Below are 22,010 nucleotides of genomic sequence, written 5' to 3'. Positions count from 1 at the left end.
CAGCCGGCCAGAAAACCCCCTCCGTGCGCTGCCCGCGGTTCACGGGAGGCGGGAGGGAGGCGGACGGGCCTGGCCTCGACGTCGTCGACCGCGCCGCCCGCGATGGGAAGTGCCTTATAAAGCCGCCGCCCGGACCCGCCGGCGCGACTCGTCCCCGCGCGGCTCCGAGCGCAGGCGCTCGCGGCATCCTGGGAGTGCCCCGGCAGACTCCGGACGGACCTCAGAGCCGGAGAGATCCCGACTGACTGACCCCAGTCTGGCACAGACCCGGTCCCCGCACAGACCTCGGCCGGATCCGGGCCCGGGCGGACCCCGCGGGGCGGGAGCGCGGGCGGGGGCCGAGGGCGCCCCTGGCGGCGGGGGTATGCGCGGCCCGCGGCATGGCCTCGGCGGTGTTTGAGGGCACGTCGCTGGTGAACATGTTCGTGCGCTGCTGCTGGGTGAACGGCATTCGCCGGCTCATCGTGAGCCGGCGCGGCGACGAGGAGGAGTTCTTCGAGATCCGCACCGAGTGGTCCGACCGCAGCGTGCTCTACCTGCACCGCAGCTTCGCCGACCTGCGCCGCCTGTGGCAGCGCCTCCGCGACGCCTTCCCCGAGGACCGGCCCGAGCTGGCGCACGGGCCGCTGCGGCAAGGTGCGGGGCCGTGGGGCGCTGGGACGCCGGGGCGCCGAGGATGGGGATCCCGGGGGTAAGGACGTGGGCGCGTGTGAGCTTTTAAGTAAGTGCAGGCAACGAGGCTGGGAAGTTACTTAAACCAAGACTACCACTTCTCTGCGCACCCCTCCTCCGCCCTGGCACGGGATGGGGAACACTTAGACCGTGCACCCCCAAATGAAGGGAGCACTGGAAGCCGGCCTAGGAAACCCAGTGGCATTCCCGGAGGAGGAAGGAGAACGGGTGAGAAGGGGGCCAAGCCAGCAGGACAGACGCCCCTGACCATTCCCAAGGACGAGTCTTTTCTGAGGAAGGCGTCGCCTTGCGAGGGGGCACCCAAGAATGACCAGTGGAAGTGTAGCACCCAGTGTCGGTTGGGCGCAGCCCCCTGCCCGGGGATGGTGGGCGCTTCCCCAGGATAGACAGGTAGAGGGGACCAGCGGGCGGCAGGGATGACTGGGGAGGTATTTGGGACTAGTTAACGTCAATGTCAGAACTGAGGGTAACATTGGTCAGCCTCCTCTCTGAGTTTTCCCTGGAAGGGGCTGCGCCTCTCGTGGTCTTTGGCGACAGTGGAGCCTGAGTGCAAGGTGCCACGCAGCTCTCCAACCCTCATCGGGAGGGAGCCGCCCTGCCTGCGGCTGCAGTGGACGGCCTAGAATCCCCACCCCAGGGCTGGGTCCTCATTTGGGTTTGATTAGCTCCAGCTCCTCCTCTCTGCCTTGTGCAGTGGTCCTGGCTCCCTGGACTCTTGTTCTCAGAAACTGCTGGGGCTTCCCTTTTCCTACTGCCCTGGGGTGGCTGCCCCTTGGAGGCCAGGTAGACAGAGGGAATGAACTTGAGACAGGAAGATTTGGGGGTGGAGTGGCAGGCTGGGGAGAGGGGGCCCCCTGAGAGGGCTAGGAGGGGAGAAGAGGGCAGGGAAGATTAGGTCTTTTGAGCAGGGAACCCCCCACCCGCAGTGTGACCACTTGTAGCCCTGGAAATCAGGGACACTTGCCCAGAGGCAGCTTCTCCTCTTTTGCAGTCTTCCTCTAAGCAAAACCCCCTGGAAGATTGGGTGGAAGATTCAGAATGGGAGGGTGGTCAGGTGGTGGTCTAAGTCTACTTAACCACCTGTCTGGCTGTCTGAGATAACCTCTGCTTTCCTCTGGTGACAGTCCCCCACCCACTGTATGAATTATGTGGACAATTAAGCTCAGTTCTCATGACACATCCTCTGGCAGACACATCCTTTGGAAAGCCTCCCAAAGCCAATGAGTTTGGGGCCCTGAATGAGAAGACCTGCCTTTCAGGCTTCCCTCTGCTCCCTGCATTCTCACATATATAGCTGGTAGTTTGCTGTTATTTCAAGCATGGAAGCAGTTTTCCGAGGATTCGCTATTTTTTTATCATATTTTTACTTTAACAGATGAATTCCCAAATCAGGAAAGCATCATGAAGGAACAGGGTTTACTCAGTAACTTTTTCCAGAACAAGACAGGCTGTCAACACACTGGAGGCTCTGGGCCTCACTGGTCCAGTGTCCCAGCTGAGCCGTGACCCCAGGCAGACTGGTTGCAATTGACTCCTCAGTGGGCTTATCCCCATGTGGTCCTGTACCTGCAACATCATTCCTCTTGTTTCTGTCTTTTGTGAGGATTAAAACACAAGGGAGAGGGTCTGTCTAACCACACTAAGCCCTCCATAAATGTCATCACCGTCACTGCCAGCATCAGCTGCTTCTGGCTGGGGTTGGTGGACCAGATGAGAAGAGGAATGTGGATTCAGTGCCTTGGTATGCTCAGGGGAAAGACCTGACCTGGAGCAGAAGCAAGGTGGGGAGTATGTGAGGTGCACATGCCCCAGCTCGGTCATTTTTGCATTCATGCAAATTGTGTAGGGTCCAGACATGTGGATGCACCAAGAGCATGGAAGCAAGAGATTATTGTGGAGTAAAGAAGACTTAGAAGGGATGTGACAGCTGCTGTTGAGTACCTAAAGGGGAACAAAAATCAGTAGGAGGGAGTAGACTTGAGAGTGGTAGGGTTGGCAGTGGCTGGGTGTAAGGGACTTTCTCACAGCTCAGGATGGAACTCTTGGAAATGTTGCCTTGGCAGTGGCAAGTGCTATCCAGCAGAAGCCCCCTGTAGGGCCAGCTCAGCCCATGCTGGGGGTAGTGAAAAAGGGAGCCTGGGACCTGAGGAGGGTGACCTCAAGTCCTGTCTCCATTCTAGGCTGTGGTTCTCTGGGTGGAGGCAAGCTGGTCCCTGCCTAGCACCACCTGAGTTTTGTTGTGCAATGCTGGGGAAGTCCTTTTCCTTTCATTGGTCCTTTTAAGTCTGGGGAATTGTTTGCTAAGTAAAATACATCACAGTCACATACAAAAAGATTCTGTCTTATTTCCATGCAGATTTATTATTTGCATGAAAAAATTGTCTGGATAAACTATAAACACAAAAGACAACCAGATGTGTGTATAGTACTGTCTTGGTGATGGCAGCTTTTCTCAGGATAATTCCCCATCAGATTCCCTAGTTTACATTTACTGAACTATTTCTGGGCTGCGTTAGGTTTGCACTCTCTAGTTTCATTGAAAATCTTTGTGAGGAAATCTGGGTTTATGCGCTTCTGCTGGCAGTAGGCTGGCAACTCTTGTAAATGTCTGACTATGTACCCTTTGAGGGTGTGCAAGCTTTGGCCCCCACTTGCATTCTTGAATCTGCATGCAATTCAAGGGATGCTGAGCCTTTTTCTTGGTCCCTGGAGTATTGCAGTAGGGGAGAATGTTTACATGGAGAGAACTGTGTTTTTTCTCTCTGCACACACTCTGTGGTGTTATGCTTGGCAGCCATCCATGGGCCTTGTATGTGTCACAGTGACGCATCTGCAGGGATATTTAAACCCCTATCTGGGGTGGAGGCATTTGCATACCTGTCTGGCCTTCCATTTGGGTGAGGTAGGGTGAGGCTGACCTAAGGGCTTGTCCAGCTTCCGTCCTCCAGCCTCTTTCCTTAGACTCTTGCACTTGCTACCTTAATCCTCTTCTTGATATAAGTCTGGAATACCACCTCTTCCTTCCTCATCCCGCAGCTCTGTGGGAGGGAGCTACCTGCTTCCTGGGGGATATTATCTCTGGATTACCAAGGTGTTTCCTTCTTTTTCTTCACTCTTTAACACAAGTGGGCCTGAGTCTTAATTTAAATCCCCTCTCTGCAATACCTAACCTGGTTCAGGGTTACTCTTTATTTATGTCTCTCATATCTAGAATGGTTTACAGTTTAAAACATACGCATGCAGACTTTCCCCATCGACTGAGGCTCCTGGATTTTTTAAATTCTTTTTTTTATACCACCTATTTCACCTATTTCAATTCTTATTTTTATACCGCCTTGTGATGTCTGAGTTGGCCTGGTCACTGTGACAACAGATACTGCTTCTACAGGCCATCAGGTGATCTTTGGTTCTTGGTTGCTGTGCAGTCAGCATTTTGGTTTTATTTTCAATTGTTACACCAAATATCCACTGAGTCCCTGCCACATGCCAGGCACTGTTCTAGGTGCTCGGGACATGGCAGTGAACAAAACAAACCAAGAGCATCCCTGTCTTGGTGATTGTTACTTTTTGGTTGGGAGAAATCCAATAACAAAATAAACAAGTAAAAACAAGTTAGATGATGATAAATGTTTAGAAGAAAAATAAAAAAGCAAGGAAAAGTCTATGACTTGCTAGGGGCAAAGGAGGGGTTCCTCTTTCAGATAGGGTGGCCAGGGGTGGTCTCATCGACAGGTGACCCTTGAGTAGAGACCTGAAGGAAAGGAGGAAGCAAGCCAGTGTGTGCCTAGGGTAGAGGATTCTAGGCAGAAGGGAGAACAAGTGCAAAGACCCTGGGGCCAGCATGTGCCTGTGTGTCTGAGGAGCCAGGAAGCTGTAGAGGCTGGAGTGGGGGGAGTGCTGAGCTGGGAGGTAGATGGTGGCTGGCTCTGGAGGGTTCTGACCAGAGGTGTGATTTGATCTAACTTAAATACAGCTGCTGTGCTGAGAAAGATCACAGGAGAATGGGGATCCAGGGAGGCAAGTTCTAGGGTCCCGTGCCAGGCATAACAGAGCAGGTAGGAGAATTGAGCAAACTCTGATTTGTCTTGAGGGACAGCCACAGAGGCACTGAGAGACCAGATGGTGGGCGTGAAGGAGCACTGGGGACGATCTCGGACTGTTCAGCCTGCGAAGCAGCAATTTCTGCAATGGGGAGGCCTGCAGGGCAGGAGCCCAGCTCAGAATGTAGCATGTTAGCCTTCTCTTTAGGTGAGGGCCGTGATTGCCAGCCCAAGTGCAGGGCTGACACTTGTCTTTGTTACTACAATTTGAGTACCAGGGGATTAAGGCACCTGGGATATTACCAAGAAGGACTGGACACAGATGTGACCCCCAGACTTTCACAGTCCCAACAGCTCTGAGAAAATGTATACTCCATTCCTGGGGCCTAAACTTGCTCACACTTTTCTCACCTGGACTGTCAGGGGAGAGAGAAGCTGTGTGTGAACCCAAAACACTAGGGAGAACCCTGCTTGATGCAGAACCACTGAGTTCACTTTCTTAGTGGCTAAAAGATGATCAGTGGGTATGCTGGGCCCAGGCAGCAGAGTGGGGGCACAGAGACACCATCTCTGCCGGGACAAGTGGGCACTTGTAGGTGGGGTGCTGAGTGGGCCCGCCCCTCATCTCTGTCGTGGCCCAAGCACCGTGCAAGGCTTCACCTGGGGCATCCTGCTCCTCCCAGCAGGGGCAGCTTTCACCTCTCAGGGGATTTGCACAGTCTGTCCTGATTCACAGGCCTGTTTCTGACTCTCTTCCATATATAGGGCTCTTGATCTGGGATGGTGTGCTGTCCCTGTCCTGGGGACATCTTGCTGGGGCTGATGACAGGACCACCCACTAGCACACAGCCTCCTCTTCCTCTTTCTTCCTTCTGGTTGGTTTTTCTTTCCCAAATCCACACCCTGATGCCCACCCCAGATTCTATTTCCCTCTCCCATAGCTCCTGGGATCCTCTTCTTTCTCCATAAATGACCATCTGGCTGTGTTGGGTTTGTGGTTACCGCAGGTCTCAGACTATGCCTGGGGGCCCCAGGGTACCTTGAGTTCACCTCCCATTTGGAGCAGGAGACTTACACAGGTGGCTCAGTAGAGCCCTCTAGGGCACATTACTTCCCACCACATTTGGTTGTTGCCACTGAAAAGCTGATTCCTTTGTCACAGAGCTGGCACAGAAAGCCGCTCACAACACCTAGATGGGAGTTCTCTGCTTGGCACGTGAGGAGCAGGGAGGATGAGGCAGGGTTTCTGTGCTCTGTTCTGTCCTTCAAGGTTGTGCCCCTACAACGGAAGCATCACAGTCACATCGTGCTGAACCCACAACAGGTGTGGCGACATTGTTCTACAGCCCATGCCCTGCACACCCACCCCAGCGTGAGGGACTGCGCACTCTGCTTAGCTCTTTCACTGGTGGACACCTGCCCGCTTTTTTCCCCATTTGCTTTAAGAACAAGATGTCCAGGTGACCCTTTGCTGATATGTGACTTAAAATTAGTAGGAAATATATGATGGGCAGCCGTTGGACAGGCGTGGAAAGGGAGGAGGGAGGAAGGAAAGTGTAATTAAAACTTTTACATGTTATGACTCTTAATCTACCAATAGCACTTTATTTTTCCCAAATGAGAAAATTGAGGCCCTGTGAGGTTGAGACACCTACCTGGGGACATAGCCAGGTCTCAGTGGGAGGGGACAGGCTTGGGGATCACCCACCTGGGGGCACAGCCAGGTCTCAATGGGAGGGGTCAGGCTCAGGCTGAAAGCACACACCGGACAGGTGGAGATTCATATTCGGGCTTTATCACTTGCTACTTGCCTTGGCACTTCGGGCTCAGTTCCTCAAGCCTCAGGTGCATTTTCATGCATTAGCAATAATGATATCTGCATGGTGGGGTGTTGTGAGTACTGAAACCTGTAGTGTCCTTACGTGCTCAGCGCTGGGCATGAAACATAGGAGTTGCCGTCTAGCAGGAGAGCAAGGGAGGCTGGCTCAGAGAGTAGCAGCTGCCTTGTGGGGCTGGCCTGCCTGTGGGACCACCCACTGCCCCCAACAGCATCCTTTCCAGGTGTAGCTCCCATTCCCCTCAGGATGCCTCCTGCACTGGCCAAAGAGGGCACCCACAGAAGAGGGGTTGCCACTGGACTTTAGTGGGAGCCCTACAGACCGGGCCTGTGGCTTTGTTGGTCTGGAAACCAGAATTTGGTACTGGATGTGGGTTACGCTTGGGTTCCTGGAATCCTGGGGCCAGAGTCTGTATTACCCTGAGAAATAGAATGGCCAAGTGGCTAGAGCTCTTGTGATCAGAACCTCCATGGGCTGAGATGTGGTGGACCCCCAAATGGGCAAAGCCAATTTGAGACCCTGCTTGTCCTGTCTCATCTCAGCTCTCCCCACCCCTTGCCTTCGCCTGCTGTTGGGGTCTCCACGTGCCCATCCTGCTCCTGCTCTCTTCCTTACTTCTGCTCACCCTGTAGGCCTCCTCTTGCCTGGGGTGGGCGGGGCCACAGCTGTGCATCCTCCTAGGTCCTGGGCTTTGCCTGGCAGGTGACGTTATCTGGTCAGTGTTTGCCTCTTGCCTGCCCTCCCAGCTAGCATGAAGGTACTAGCAGGCCAGGGTCCTGCCCATGGTGGTGTGCCCTGACGTCTCCTGGCACAGACGAGGATATCGTGGGTCCTTTGGGCAGAGTGAGTGAAGAAGCGCCTCCTTCCTCGTTGTGACAACCTACAATAGTTGGCGTCCCTGGGTACCTTTGATGCTTTCAGACAGATTGGCTAAGTGAATGGCTGTTTAAAAATGTTGATTCTAAAGTTTAAGAAGGGGATTTGCTGTTTAGTGGGGAGGGAGAATAATGAAGGGGGCTGGAGAAGGAAGGATTGCAGGAAGAGCAGAGCAAAGATCAGTAAGTGGAGGTTGAATGCTTCCTCCTCATGGTGAAAGGCCTGATGCACTCAAGGAGGCACCTGGGGGCAGGAGGCAGCAGCCGCAGAGGAGGAAAGGAAGACCAGCTTCCCCAGCCCCTTCCTGGGCCCTCAGAGTGCTCTCCTTCTCCCCCTTCCAGCTCTTCCTGCTGCACTCTCTGCCTGGCTTTCCCTCTCAAGAAGATGAAGGACTGTGGGTCCCCTTCCCACCCCTCGCAGTGACTGTGGGCAGTCACTGTGCAGGTGGCGTCACCAGGTGGGAGTGTGGGAGGAGAGGTGTTTTGTCCTGATGTCAGCACAGGCCACACTCATGGTGCTGTGTGATACCCCGGGGCGGAGACATGTGAGTCTCATGTAGCAAAGAGCAGCCTCCGTTTCCAGAGCTAGAACTTCCATTGGGCTAATTATGCAAAGACTAAGGAGCTTATTTCTTACCTCTACTTCTTCAGTATTTTAATTTAGAAAACAGGTACTGTGAGTTTTCCTAAAGGAATCTGAGATATTTTGTTTCCACGAGATGTGTCACACTCAACCTTGAACGGAATGCCTATTTCTTCTGCAGCTCACGACGACTGTGCATTCCGCCCTTAAGCCAAGCGGCAGGCATCTGTGCGCAGTATGTGGAGAGACACATTTGTTACATGGAAAAGAAACCATTTAAATGTGATTCATTATTTGACTCAATTTGAAAGTTCACTTTGTAGAAAATTTCTCCAGGGCTGTCTATTGTGTGCCAGCCAGACAGCTTCCTCCTAAGAGAGGCCCCTTCCTGGGCAATGGACGTCCCTTACTGTGCTTTCCCGTGAACCCAGGCAGTATCTTGTTTTTATTTCCAGAATGACAGCAACAAGAAGCATGTGAGTTAGAGTCAGACTACCAGAGGCCTCCGCTGAGGAAGCCCGGGACAGTTACCAGAGGTGTTCAGCCCAAAGCCTCCATTTCTCCCAAAGGGGGGCTCTGGACCCCGGTTTCTGGGATTAGGTGACTGCATTTGTTTATGTTTGCTCACACTGACAGATCTTTGTGCTGAGACCAGCATGTTCAGTTTGGGTTCTAAGAATAAATCGGGGTGTTTGTGTTTGCAGAAAGCAGCCAATTCCAAAACTGGCAGAAACATTTTGTATTCTCAATTTCCAAGGAAAAACTCCTTTAGGAGGGATAAAGGGCACACTGGCTGCTCCAGGCTGATATTTAGCCTCCAGATGTATGGCCAATCCCACTGAGATTCCTATACAGTTAGTTGTGTTATCAATTTTTCAGTTTCAAATTCTTAACTGTTGGGGCTAAATCTAGATAACATTCTCATGTCACAGATTATGTACAGTGAAATTTTTAAAGTTGACATTATCTTAGTGATCATACCTTAACAGAAATTAGAATAATTTTTGAGAGCTGTGAATTCTTAAGTTAATTTCTTTACATGTGGGTTGTAGCGAGCCTTTTGCCACTTCCACAGAGTGCTCGCGCCCCCTGCTGGCACTTATTGGAACGACAGCCTCCTAATCAATAGGCTTTGGTTTCCTCCTGAAGTTCATCCCATGGAATTTGCGACCATCTTACCCACTTGAAGTTGTTTATCCTTATGATCTCAGATAGTAAAACGGAGTTGGAATTATTCTATCAATGATACTTGGAATATGAAAGCCAGAATTTTTAGATGATCCTGAATTACTGCATTTAAGTACATTTTAATAAATGAGGTTTAAAATTGTTGCTTATGGTAAGCAAATGACATTTGGAAAAGCTATGCTGGCCATTAAAAGCCAAAGCACTTGAATCACAAGGGAAAAGTACAACAGGTAGCATAGAAAGAAACTCAGATGCATGCCTACAATCATTTTGTTTCGGAGGTAACTACTTCCTGGACTCACAGTAGTCTGTCTCTGAAAAGTAAAGCAGTGTCTCAGATGAGGATTTGGCTCAGAACCTCACTTCTCAGGGCTGTATCACTTTGAGAATTTATCATTTGGGGCATTGGCAGCAGGTGTTTGAGGTTTTCACCAGCTGTGAAATTGAGAAACCCCAGTGAGTGTGAAACAAATAGAAATTTCACAATGAAGATTTATTTCATTTCTGCACTGGGGCCCCTGAGTACAGTTTTTTTTTTTTTTCAAGCGTTTTCCTTCCACATTAAATACACCCATCTGTTTGGTGGAAAAAAATTTAAAACAATTGATGTCCAGGACCCTGGAGAGAAGGGAAATGTGAACTTTGGTGTTTTGAGAAGGCTGGACTGTCTGAAGCCTCTTGGCTCGTGACTCTTAGGTACCCTAATTGGAATGGGGATCGGGGTGCTTTCTGGAGGAAGTCTCCATTGGGAGGGGCCAGCCCTACTGGTTCATGCTGTTCCCAGCTCTGGCTGCAGCACAGGTGGTTGCAGCTGAAACAGTCGGAGCCCAGTTGTGGTGCTAATTACCAGGTGGTTTCAGTCAGTTCAACAAATCTGTTACTTCATGAGCCAGTAGTGGGTTCTCCTGGAAAAGGGGCCAGTGTTCCTTGTCAGTCAGACAGGCAAAGTTCTCAGAGATAGCACCTTAATAAATCTCATCCAGACTGCCAGCCAGATTGTCACCCAGGAGCCAGGATAGAGGATTATTTATTTATTAATGAGACAGGGTCTTGGTCTGTTGCCCAGGCCAGAGTGCAATGGTGCCATAGCTCACTGCAACCTCAAACTCCTGGGCTCAAGCAATCCTCCCTCATCCCCTGTAGCTGGAACCACAGGCTAGCCTAATTTTTTAATTTTTCTTTCTTTTTTTTTTTTTGTAGTTTTTGTCAGGGCTGGGTTTGAACCCACCACCTCTGGTCTATGGAGCTGGCACCCTACTCCTTGAGCCACAGGCACCACCCCTAATTTTTAAGTGTTTTATAGAGCTGGGGTCTCGCCATGTTTTCCAGGCTGGTCTTGGACTCCTGGGCTCAAGTAATCCTTCTGCTGCAATTTACCAAAGCGGTGGGCTTATAGGTATGAGCCACCACACCTGACCCAGGATGGGGAGTTAAAGGATAAACATGCCCCTAACTGAAAGCCCAGAGCTTAAAAAATAATGAGCTGTCATTTCTGTACTTGCACAGAGGGATTCCAGCATCTTCTCTTTCCCTATTTAGTTTTTCTCAGCCTCCTTTTGTTTGGTCTTTAAGCATGTTTACATTTCCAAGGAGCGGCTGTTTGGCTTCCATTTAGAAACATAAAAACAGAGGAAGCAGTATGGCTCTGTGCATTTCCACAAATGTAATGGAACCACCATACTCAGTAGTCTCAGTGCCACTTGGCCCTCAAGCAGCTCTCTCCTGTGAGGCCCCTACCTAGGAACCAGCTGGTTGTTGGTCCTGCCTGTGATCAGGCTGAGGCTACTACCCCAGGGCAAGTTGGAGCAGACACCTAATAAGGGAACTAATGTTTGTCATCTGTCTTCTCTGATGCAAGCTTGTTTCATCAGCAGCCAGCCAGTGACTATCAGGTCCCTTGTGTGTGGCAAGCACTATGCTGGTTGCTGGTAATAGAGCCCAAGACACCTCCTACCTTCACATTCCCACAGGGGACCTGGGGAGACCCATAGGTTACTGTGCAGAATGTGAAGGCTGCAGAAGTTCAGATGGGTTATCTGGGGGCCCAGAGGCAAGACCAGTTCCCACTGTCAAAGAGCAGGTGGCCCTCACCAGGGTGGGCTTTTCTTGCACTCAAGCCTAGAGGTGGGCAGCGCTATGCAACTGTGTGTGGGTCATGTTGGCTGGTGGGGCTGGCATGAGGGTGTGTTTCACAGGACACAAAGCTAGAAGAGTGGGCTGGAGTCAGGGCCAGGAGGGTCTGTGCACCAAGGTAAAGTACTCACACTGTTTCCAGAGGCCAGACCAGGTACTCCTGCCTGTTTCCCTTTACTTCAATCAGGAGAATGGGTTGCAAGGCAGATAGTGTTGCCAGGCAAATAAAAGGCAGGACACAAAGGAAGTTTGAATTTCAGATAAACAGCAAAAAAATTTTAGTGTAAGTTTGCATTGTTCATTGTTTACCTCAAATTCCTGTTTAACTACACATCCTGGACCTTACTTGCTAAATTTGGCCACACTGAAGGAAGATACAGCCAAATGTATTTATCTTAATAAATGTTACCCTTGGAGGTTATAAATCTGATCGAGAGTGGAACATTGTTTAAAATCAAAGAAGTAGCCAAAGGTGAAGATAGAAGAATTAGAAACTTCTGGATTTGTAAATTGTTAAATTATGCTTTATTTCTTATGAAAAGGGGGTAAACATCCTATATATGTCGACTGTACAAGCGGCCAGTCTTCCCATAAAATTGTGTCTCCAGAATATAAAAATACAACTACCGTGTCATAGATTTAATCCATTTGAAACTAGTATTCTAGCTGTAATAGGAGTTGAAACATAATAGTAGTTTTGCTTGTCTTAGAATAAAGAAGCACTTTGTGGAGATGGGGATAAGTTATATAATTGTCTTCACTTTCACTTTAAAAACAACTGTCTGAGAATTTTGAATTGCTTCTCTTTTCCTTTCTAGACTTTCCCATAGTGAGCAGAGGATCAAAGCATTTTGGTGCAACGAGTGGTGCACATATGTATAAGGGGACACACACACATATAAATTACAATACATAACATATTTGAAATTCTGTGCAAGAAATTTCGGACTTAAATGCAGGAGACATGTGACTCCTGGGTGGACGTGATCTCCCTGTGAGATGGTGTCAAGCCCGTTCATATGCCACATTTTGCACCAACCTTGGACCTCAGTGCATCCAGACACTCTCCTTCTCCCTTATTTGGAGATGGAGAAGTTGTTTGTCTCATACTTGTTTCATAATTAAAAAAACAGTTATATATGGAAAAAAAAAGAAAAAAGAAATTTAAGATTTAGGTAAGAGGTACCCAGAATTTCATTCTGTTTTTCTTCCTGTTCCTCCTGGTTTCCCCCAGCATGCAGGGTGGTGGGGAAAGGCTGGGACAGAGGGTGGCCTAGGCCCTTCCCCTGGGGAGGGCCATCATTTAAGCTTGGGTGTATACATGAGCCTCAAGGATGGAGGCCTGCCTGGGGGTTTCCAGTGGGTGAGTCACAGTCCACCTGCCACCTCTATGACTCTTGCTTTGTGAGTGACTGGTTGCTTGGGTTCTGTATGGCTGAGGAGGGTGCAGTGGGCACGACCAGTCAGCCAGACACCTGGGTACCAGGTGGGCCAAGCAAAGGCTTGTGCTTGAGGAAGTGGAGAGAAGGGTTCCACTTTGACCCCTGTGGATCCCTCTGTAAAAGGCCCCCTGCTACAGCCCAGGCTTTCATAAATACCTTCACCCTATGTCTAGGGAGCCCATGGTGGGAATGGGTTATATGCTCTGGGCTTCTTCATTTCAATCAGTTTAGGAAATAATTTTTATTTCTCTTTAATGGACCTAGTCAATAAATTGCATGAAAAACTGAACACCCCTCTCCTCTGTCAAAGAAAGCTAAACCAGAACTTGTAAAAACTTTCAATCCTGTGACTGATAAATAGTTTGGTTATAGCTCACGGGCATGGTGACATCCTAGGTCACATGAAGTTTAGGGGAAAGGCCAGTGTTCTCAGGAACCTAACTTCCTCCATCCCTGGAAAGCGGACAGATAGAAACATACCAGGAAGGGTGAGGTTCTGCACTGCTCACGAGGGGACAGCAAACATTCCAAATCTCTCTGCCTTGAGCTATAGTGTTTTAAAAATAGAATAAATATGGCACCATCTGACAGCATTCGGGGCTTCTGGTGGTGACTGTTAATAAGCATAGACGCTCAGGTTCCTGGAAAGTGCCCTGAGGCATGCCCACTTTGGTTTTCTCCAGGCAAGAATCTGGAATTTTTCCTTCTGAACACTGCATTTACATGACTTGTCTAAATAGGGGCTCCATTTACATGGGCCTTGTGGTCTGGGCAGCTGTGGCCAGTGGGGTGAGTCCTTCCCCACGTCAGTAGGGGTGGGTAGGTCCTGGGCCAGCCTCCCCTTGCTACAGCCACCACGCTGGCAGGGGCTGAGCTCCAGCTCAGACCATTCCCCTCAGAGGGATCTTACCCCTCTCTTCCCCTCAGCCTACTGTCTCCCTTTCAGATTGACAGCACAGATTGACTCCAGCACAGACCTAAATCACTGGGTAGCTGAAACTTCAAATGAGGTTTACAGCAGGACTTTCAGACAGGGCTTTATGTCCCTGAAGGCGAGAGAGCATCCTCACACATCATTATGGAGGAGGACGCCGGGGGCTCGGGCGTCCCGTGGTTGTGTATTTTATTGAGAGCACATTTCCTGGCCTGCATTTTTGATTTTGGGCATTTCTGTCTTAGGACTGGTTGCCATAAAGGATGCCCAGGACATAGAAACCAGGCTTAATGAGGTGGAGAAGCTGCTGAAAACCATCATAAGCATGCCGTGTAAGGTGAGCGGGTGGGCGGGAAGGGGAGATGGCTGGCAGGGCAGAGATTTAAACAATGTCCATTCCCCCATGTTACTGAGCTGCTTGCTCCTTATCTCTTAATAGGGATGAGGCAGATGCCATCAGGGAAAGGGGAGCCTTTTGTGAACTCCAGTTGCTCTGTTTTTTCTCCCTGATAAAACTAGGATGTGTTGAGTCAGAAGGGATGTCGGGTCCCTCTGGCCACAGAGGTCTTTGCTTTCTCGGCTCTGCTCACAACCCTCTGCTCCTGCAGAAGGGATCTGAGAGCAGGCACGTGGGAGCCAGGCAGAGTGTGGGCGGGACCAGCAGGTGAGTGATGCCACAGAGATTCGGCCATCATCTCCCTTTTAACTTTGTGAGCTTTGGAGTGAGTAGCAATTAAGAAGCTGGAGTGGGGAGCCCAGCAGACCTACTTACCTGCTTTAAGTTTCCTCTTCCTTATCTGGGAAATGGGGGAAATAGATAGACATGGCTCACCATTATTTGCAAAGATGAAGGGAGATGTGAGTGGAATGCTGTCACATACATTGCCATTTTTGCCACTAAGCACCCCCATCCCAGGCGGCCTTGTGTTTTTGGCCTCCTAGGACCCTAAAAGCATGAGAAGTGTGCAGTGATTGTGGCCTCACTCGTGCTGTCAACCATCAGAGCTTCTGAGCAGTTCATTGGGCATTGGGGTCAGACGGGGCTCTGGGGTGGCAGTCGTGTCCCCTTCTAGGCAAACAGTGGGGGCCAACTTGTGGGTGTTATTCATTTTTAGTAATGACTGTATTTCTTCCCAGTTTTCTAGGTCAGAAGTTGTGCTTACCTTCTTTGAAAGATCTCCTCTGGATCAGGTGTTAAAAAATGATAATGTACATAAAATTCAACCCAGCTTCCAAAGTCCAGTCAAAATATCAGGTAAGAGCTGCTGTAAAGGTGTAGGGGGACTGCTGGCGATGGCTGTGGTGACAGAATTCTTCCCAGGGGAGATGTCTACATGGTGGGGCACATCCACCTCTGGGCTCCAGAAAGATAATCCATCAGAATTGAGAACACAGAGGGAGGGAGACTGTCACCCCAGTTCTATGAAGCAGCATGCTTTCAACCTGAGCGCACACTCTCCGTACATCCAAAGGGACTGATCTGGCATATGTGTTGGAACTTACTTAAGAAATAGTATCACGATGGAACCATTGACAAGGCATTCAGAGGGGAAGTACTGGAATCAGTTCGTAGCGCAGCCTGCTGAAGTGAGAATGCACAGCGTGTTGTAGCATTGACTTTGTTTCTTGGTTTTAGTGCAACCACGATCAAAGGGAACACACACACTTTAGGTGCCTTAGTGTTGACATGGGACGGCCCCTTCTAGCCCTGAAGAGGCCAGCAGTAAGATCGACTTGTCCACAGAAAGACCTGCAGGCAGAGTGGAAGGGAAGGAAGGCCACCTTCCCTTCTTGGCTAGTCAAAGTTGGGTGACTTCTTGAGATCTGGGTTGCGTATGTCATGAGTACACTTGTTCTTCATGGTGCTGTTTTGGTAAAGGCTGCTGAGGACCCTTTTGTAGGAAAAGGGCTCTGTCCTGTGAGTCTCCAGGACTGGAATTGCCCAAGCAAGGGGCAGCCACCTTGTGACCTAGAGGTGACATTTGAGTGAGATCTTGTTGGGGTTTGATGATGGTTAAGAGAGGGGAGGCAGTTGTAAGAGGAGACACAACTTGGCCATGGAGAGCGCCTGTGTAGAAAGGAGGGGGGAGGGATCCTGCGTCCATCATTCCATTTCTGAATGGAGGGAGTGAGGAGAATCTGAAGATGTCGGTGGAAAAGAGTTGGCAGAAGAGAAGGGTGTGAGCCCCTCACAGTCTACTAAGAAGGAACGTGGAAGACAGTTCCTAATTTAGAGCTCAGGGGAACTGAACAGGGTGGGCAGGTTCTGGAACCTGGAACGGAAGAGGTGTTTGTACCTCTGCTGTCGTGTGTGCGGTGCAGGTCTTCTGCCTGGGCGTGTCTGTGGTTGCTGACTTTTATTTTCTTTACTTTTTTTTGGTTTTATTTTCATTGACCCATCACGGTTATAGATACATGTGGGTACAGTGTGATGTTTCAAGGCATGTATGCATTGTGTAAAAATCAAGTCAGGATATTTACCATATCCATCACTATTATGTCTATTGTTTCCTCGTGGTGAGGATGTAGAATCCTCTTCTAGCTATTTTGAAATACATCATACAGTACTGACCATAGTCACCTTCCTGTGCAGTTGAACACCAGAACTTACTCCTCCTGCCTGTAACCTTGTACCTGTGGACTAGCTTCTCACTATGCCCCCCTTCCCTCCCCAGCCTCTGAGAACCACTGTTCTACTCCCTACTTCCACCATCTGAGTGTCTCAGATTCCACACATGAGTGAGATCACGTGGTATTTCTTCTGTGCCTAGCTCAGTTAACCTAGGTTCATCTGCGTTGCCCCAAATGACAGGATTCCATTCTTTTTTTATGGCTGAATAATATTGCAGTATTCCTTTGCTATATACTACCTTTTCTTTATCCATTCATGTGTTGATGGACTTAGGTCGATCTGGCTTCTGTGGGTAATGCTGTGGTAAACTTGGGAGTGCAGATAAGTCTTTGACATCCTGACTTCATTCGCTTTGGATATATACCCAGTAGAGGGATTACTGGATCATATGGTAGTTCTATTTTTAATTTTTTGAGGAAACTCCATACTGTTTTCCCTAATGGTTACAATAATTTACATTCCCACCAACTGTTGGGAATGTAAGTAACAGTTACACTTTTTCCACCTTTTTGTCAGTATTTATTTTCCCATCTTTTGGATAACAGTAGTTTTAACAGGTAGAAAGTAGTATCTCCTTGTAGTTTTGGTTTGCATTTCCCTGGTCATTAGTGATGTTCCGCATTTTTTTCATATACCTGTTGACCATTTGCAGTTGTCTTTTGGAAATGTCTGTTCAGAGGGTTTGCCTATTTCTTAATCAGATTATTTGGTTTTTTACAGTTGAGTTGCTTGAGTTCCCTGTGCATTCTGGGTATTAGCCACTTGTCAGGTACATGGTTTGCAATACTTTCTCCTGTTTTACAGGTGGCCTTATTTATTTTTTGCAGTTTTTGGCCAAGGCTGGGTTTGAACTCGCCACCTCCGGCATATGGGGCCGGCACCCTACTCCTTTGAGCCACAGGAGCCCCCCTACAGGTGGCCTTTTCATTCTTTTGATTGTTTCCTTTGCTGAGAAGCAGCTTTTTAATCCCATTTGTCTTTTTTTCCTTTGTTGCCTGTGCTTTGGGGCTCTTATAAAAGAGGCTTTGCCCAGACCCCTGTCATTAAGCATTTCCCCTGTGCATTCTTCTGGTAGTTGTATTGTTTCAGGTCTCACATTTAAGTCTGTAATCCATTTTGAGTTGACTTTTGTGTCTGGTGAGACAGAGGGGTCTAGCTTCATCTTCTGCGTATGGATACCTACTTTTCTCAGCACCATTTATTGCAGATGGTGTCATTTCTCCATTGTCCATCCTTGACATCTTTGTTGAAAATCAATTAGCCGTAAGTGCATGGATTTATTTTTGTGTTCTCTGTTCTGTTCCGTTGGTTTATGTGTCTGTTTTTAAGTCAGTATTGTGCCGGTGCACTGCTATAGCTTTGTGGTGTATTGAGAAGTTAGAGAGTGTGATGTCTCCAGCTTTGTTCTTTTTTCTAAAGACAGCTTAAGTATTCAGAATCTTTTGTGGTTTCACATGCATTTTAACACTGTTTTTTCTATTCTGTGAAGAATGTCATTGGTATTTTGATAGAGATTGCATTGAATCTGTAAATCACTTGGCTGGTTTGCTGCTTTTGATATCTACCCAAGGTATCTTCTCATGTGATCCCTGTCATCTTAGAGACAAGAGCAGGGAGTACAGGACCCTCTAGGCTGGCACCTAGTCTCCAGAACCTTCTTTTTGTTGTTGTTGTTTTGAGATAGAGTCTCACTATGTCTCCCTCGGTAGAGTGCTGTGGCATCACAGCTCATAGCAACCTCAAACTCCTGGGCTCAAGTGATTCCCTTACCTCAGCCTCCCAAGTAGCTGGGACTACTGGCACCCATCACAACTCCCGGCTATTTTTTGGTTGCAGTTGTCATTGTTGTTTAGCAGGCCAGGCCAGGCTTGAACCTGCCCCCTTCGGTGTATGTGGCTGGTGCCCTACCCACTGAGATACAGGTGCCAAGCCATCCAGAACTTTCTCTATAAGAGACTGAAAATGGTTCTGTTGTTTATCCATGGAGCCTACTTTGATAGGGCTCATGGAATGTTGTGAAATCCTAATTGTCTGTGGGATCAGGTTTCACATTCCCTAACCAAGAGTGGGGAAGCCTCCGTTCCTTACTCTGAGTGGGAAGAGGATAGCATCAGTGGCTCTGTTTTGGGCAAATGAGAAGGCAAAGCACAGAGGATTCCTCTTAGGGCCTTGTGTTGTGAGAGGGGCTGGACCATTGCTTTGAGATGACCCAGAGGCCCCCTAGTGTGAGGACAGACTAGCACTGCATAGAGTTTCCTCTGATCAATTAACTCCTGATGGTACAACAACCCAAAGCACCCCCCAGTCCTCCGCCTTCATACTCTGTTTTTATCTGTGCCTTGGACGAACACATAGCCTGTGTGTGTCCTAAAGGATAAATGGAGAGTACCAAGTTGCAGTTTTAAGTATGTTCTCTTTGCCTGTTTGCAATCATACAGGGCAGGTTTTAGCCTGCTGCTATCTGTGGTCTTCCAAGATGACTGGGGAGCTGTTCTCTTATGTAGGTGGAGACCCTAGGTCATGTGGGGTGTTGAGCCTGCCCCAGCAATATCACAAGAGGAGTCATTGCATCCACAGAATAGGACCTGGGATGGGGAGGACCCTAGGTCATGTGGGGTGTTGAGCCTGCCCCAGCAATATCACAAGAGGAGTCATTGCATCCACAGAATAGGACCTGGGATGGGGAGAAGTCAGAAAGTGGGCAGATTTGTGGGACAGTGGTTGGCAGGAAGAGGATGCCACCCTTAGGTGCTGGCCACTATGGGAAGTAGGTCAGTCGGAGGGTGGCACAAGGCCCATGAGTGGACATGACTGTGGCCGACTTTGGCTCAGAATAGAACCTTCTAACAACCGGGGTTGCCTAACCATGCAGCCCATACAAGGCCTGTGGCTGAAAGTCTCAGTGCAGACTGGGGGCTGTTAGTAGTGTTGCTTCAGGAGGCAGCAAGTAGGGGGACAGACTACAGCTTCCCAGCGCTGAGTATCCCCAACTTCTCTGGGTGCTTTCTTCTCTGCTCTGTGTGGTGGGTCTCTGGGTTCTCCCTCTGAGCCCTGCAGACCCTGCTGTGTCTGCTCCCAGGCTGGCTGGCCCTCTCCAGGTCAGAGGCAGGGCCTCCTAACTTAGATCAGCGTGTACAGGGCTCGTAGTGAGGAGACGTGCTCGCCAGGTGCAGGAGGAACTTTATCACTCACAGAGTGAGAAGTACCTTCAGGCGGGTGGATTACAACAGCTTCAGGGATACTTTTTAAGGAAACTGCTGTTTAGAGTAGCACCGACGTTCCTTTGAGAAAATAGTTCTTGCACAGACACAGGTTGTTGTTATCAGTCTTGGCCCCATGTCTGTGTGTTTGTGGATTTGTGGGTCCGGAGAGCCCTCGGCCACCTGGGTCTGTCCACACAGGTGCCCTGCCCTTTCTCCAGAATGTACACCTGAGTGCTGATCATCCCCAAACTGGCTTCTGGGGGTTGTTAATTTTCTTAAAACCTTACCCTCCGGATAAAGCCCGATTCCCTTAGTCATTCTGTGAGTACCAGACTCGGGCCCATGCTAGCCTTTTAATTTTGTCACCTGCACCCCAGACCCTCTGCCTTCCCCAGTGAACTCTGGGCGTCCGTTGCTGGTGCTGTGGCCCTGCAGGATCTTTCAAGCGAACCCCGCCTGTCCGTTTCTGCTCTGGTTAGTGCCAGTCCCTCCTGGAAACACCCTGCGGCGCTGAGACCCACACCTACTCTACGTGTCCGTTTTATGTGCCTTCTCGTCCTGCTGAGGACATGGCATTTGGGGAGGCGGTGTGTGATGGCAGGGACACTGAACGTCAGGACGTAGGCATGCCTGCACACTGATTCTGCGTGCCTCCACTTCCCCTTTCGGAAGTTCCAATAGTTTAGTGGTCAGGGCCTCCACTAGATGGCGCCAGGCGCTAGCTGTCTGAGGATCATGCCACCATCCCGGGGTCACGGCAAGGACGGGCACCAAGGACTGCGGCCTCTGTAATGCTTTGGACCAGCTCAGCCTTAACCATTCTTCATCCCCATGTGTTAATCTAAATGCTTATCAAATGTAAGAAATTCTAAATTAGTGTGTTCTGCATCGTGGCTGTGGCTGTGCAGCATAAAATGGAATGCAAACCTCGGCCTTGATCTGGCCGCTTGGGCTCATCAATTTCAGTCACAAAATCCGATGGTCCAGATTTGGGCGGTGCTGGAAATGAATTATAATTTTATTTTTCATCAATGTAGTATGCATATAATCTTAGCCATAATTTTTACTATACAAGGATAGACCAGTTAGCTGATTAAAAAGGCCCTGCTTTGGGTTTTGTTCTGCTGCTGAAGTACATTAAAAAGATAATAGAAAAGAGGATTTGAAAGGGAGAAAAGCTATCTAACGATGCTTTCAAGGCTGAGACTAAATGTCTGCTGAAGGAAGGCACAGAGGAATTACTGAAATGAAGGGCTGGGAGCAGGCATGGGGCACCTGAAGGCACAGTTGCAGTTAGAGAGAGAGAAAAATCACCATCAGGCGAGCAGGCACCATGGTAATTATTGCCCCCTCCCCAGAAAAGATCCAATGATTGGTAAATGCCAAGATTAGTAGGTGAAAGTTTGAAGTGAAACAGGATTTGCACAGCCTCAAGGCATCTTCCCCCAAGAAAGGGAAAGATGGTAACCTGGCTTTGGAGACAGCTGGGAGAAGGTGATTCGGGCCAGCATCACCAGTCATGGGGCTCTAGACATCACATACACTCCCCAGCATGCTTCACTGAGCTGGACGCAGCGTCACTATGCAGAGTCCCTGCCAAAAATGTATTGCCTCGATCTAATCACTTGGAAACCTCAAACAAACGCGAATTGACGGACATTGCTAAAATAGCTCCCCAGTCCTTGTGGAAAGTGTTTTGTTCAGGAGGGACCAGGAAAGACAGAGGACCCATCGAGGTTGGAGGAGACCAAAACACAACCCCTCAATGCCATGAGGGACCCTAAAGTATGTTCTTAACAGGAAAAAGGGACATTAGTGGGAAAACCAGTGAAACACTAGTAAAGGAGTATTATGCCCATGTTAATTTCCTGGATTTGATCGAGATACCACAGTCATATAAAATGATAACATTAGGGGAAGCTGATGAGGGGTATACAGGATCTCTCTTCACTGTGTTTACAACTTTCCTGTAATTCTAAAATTAGCCCCCAATTGAAAGTTTAAAAAGATGAGACAGGTAAAGCAGGGGTCTTGTTTAGGTAAAAACCACCAATGTTAAAATGTGGCTTGAAAATAAAGTATTTCATGGAATCTGTTATGTATGTGATTAAAGAATTACATTGGCCATTAATTTTTACTGTGAGCACTAAAACTGACTTCTGAGAAATTCACACATAGAAGTATGGCTTCAGATGCTAGAATTTTTCTTAGTTGTAACATTTTCTTTGGATCTTATTCATGTCACAGCAGATTTGTGGTTATCAGTAATGATTGTAATCACTGCTGTTTATTGATTACTGAGCCCCCTGCCCAGCGTATGTTGGATTCTTTACACATAGAATCTCACTGAGTCTACACCCATGCCCTTTAGGAAAATACTGTTATTTCCATGTTATAGATGAAGAAGCTGAGCAAGAAGTAATCTGTCCCCAAACATGAGTGGCAGAGC

General features: G+C 49.0%; 1 protein-coding gene across 1 annotated transcript in view; it reads left to right on the top strand.

The window, feature by feature from the left end:
* The first annotated feature begins 6 nt into the window (after positions 1-6).
* PXDC1 (PX domain containing 1) overlaps positions 7-22,010 on the top strand; it is a 29,367-nt gene continuing 7,363 nt past the window's right edge. Inside the window, exons 1-3 of the mRNA XM_003788279.3 lie at positions 7-636; positions 13,972-14,063; positions 14,864-14,981. Coding sequence (XP_003788327.1) covers positions 381-636; positions 13,972-14,063; positions 14,864-14,981 — 466 coding nt within the window. The 5' untranslated portion in view covers positions 7-380. The remainder of the gene's footprint in view (positions 637-13,971; positions 14,064-14,863; positions 14,982-22,010) is intronic.

This window comes from Otolemur garnettii, unplaced genomic scaffold, assembly GCF_000181295.1.
Source record: "Otolemur garnettii isolate 467f Iridium unplaced genomic scaffold, OtoGar3 scaffold00026, whole genome shotgun sequence".
In the NCBI taxonomy this organism is placed as follows: Eukaryota; Metazoa; Chordata; class Mammalia; order Primates; family Galagidae; genus Otolemur; species Otolemur garnettii.
This window is presented reverse-complemented; position numbering and strand designations above follow the sequence as displayed.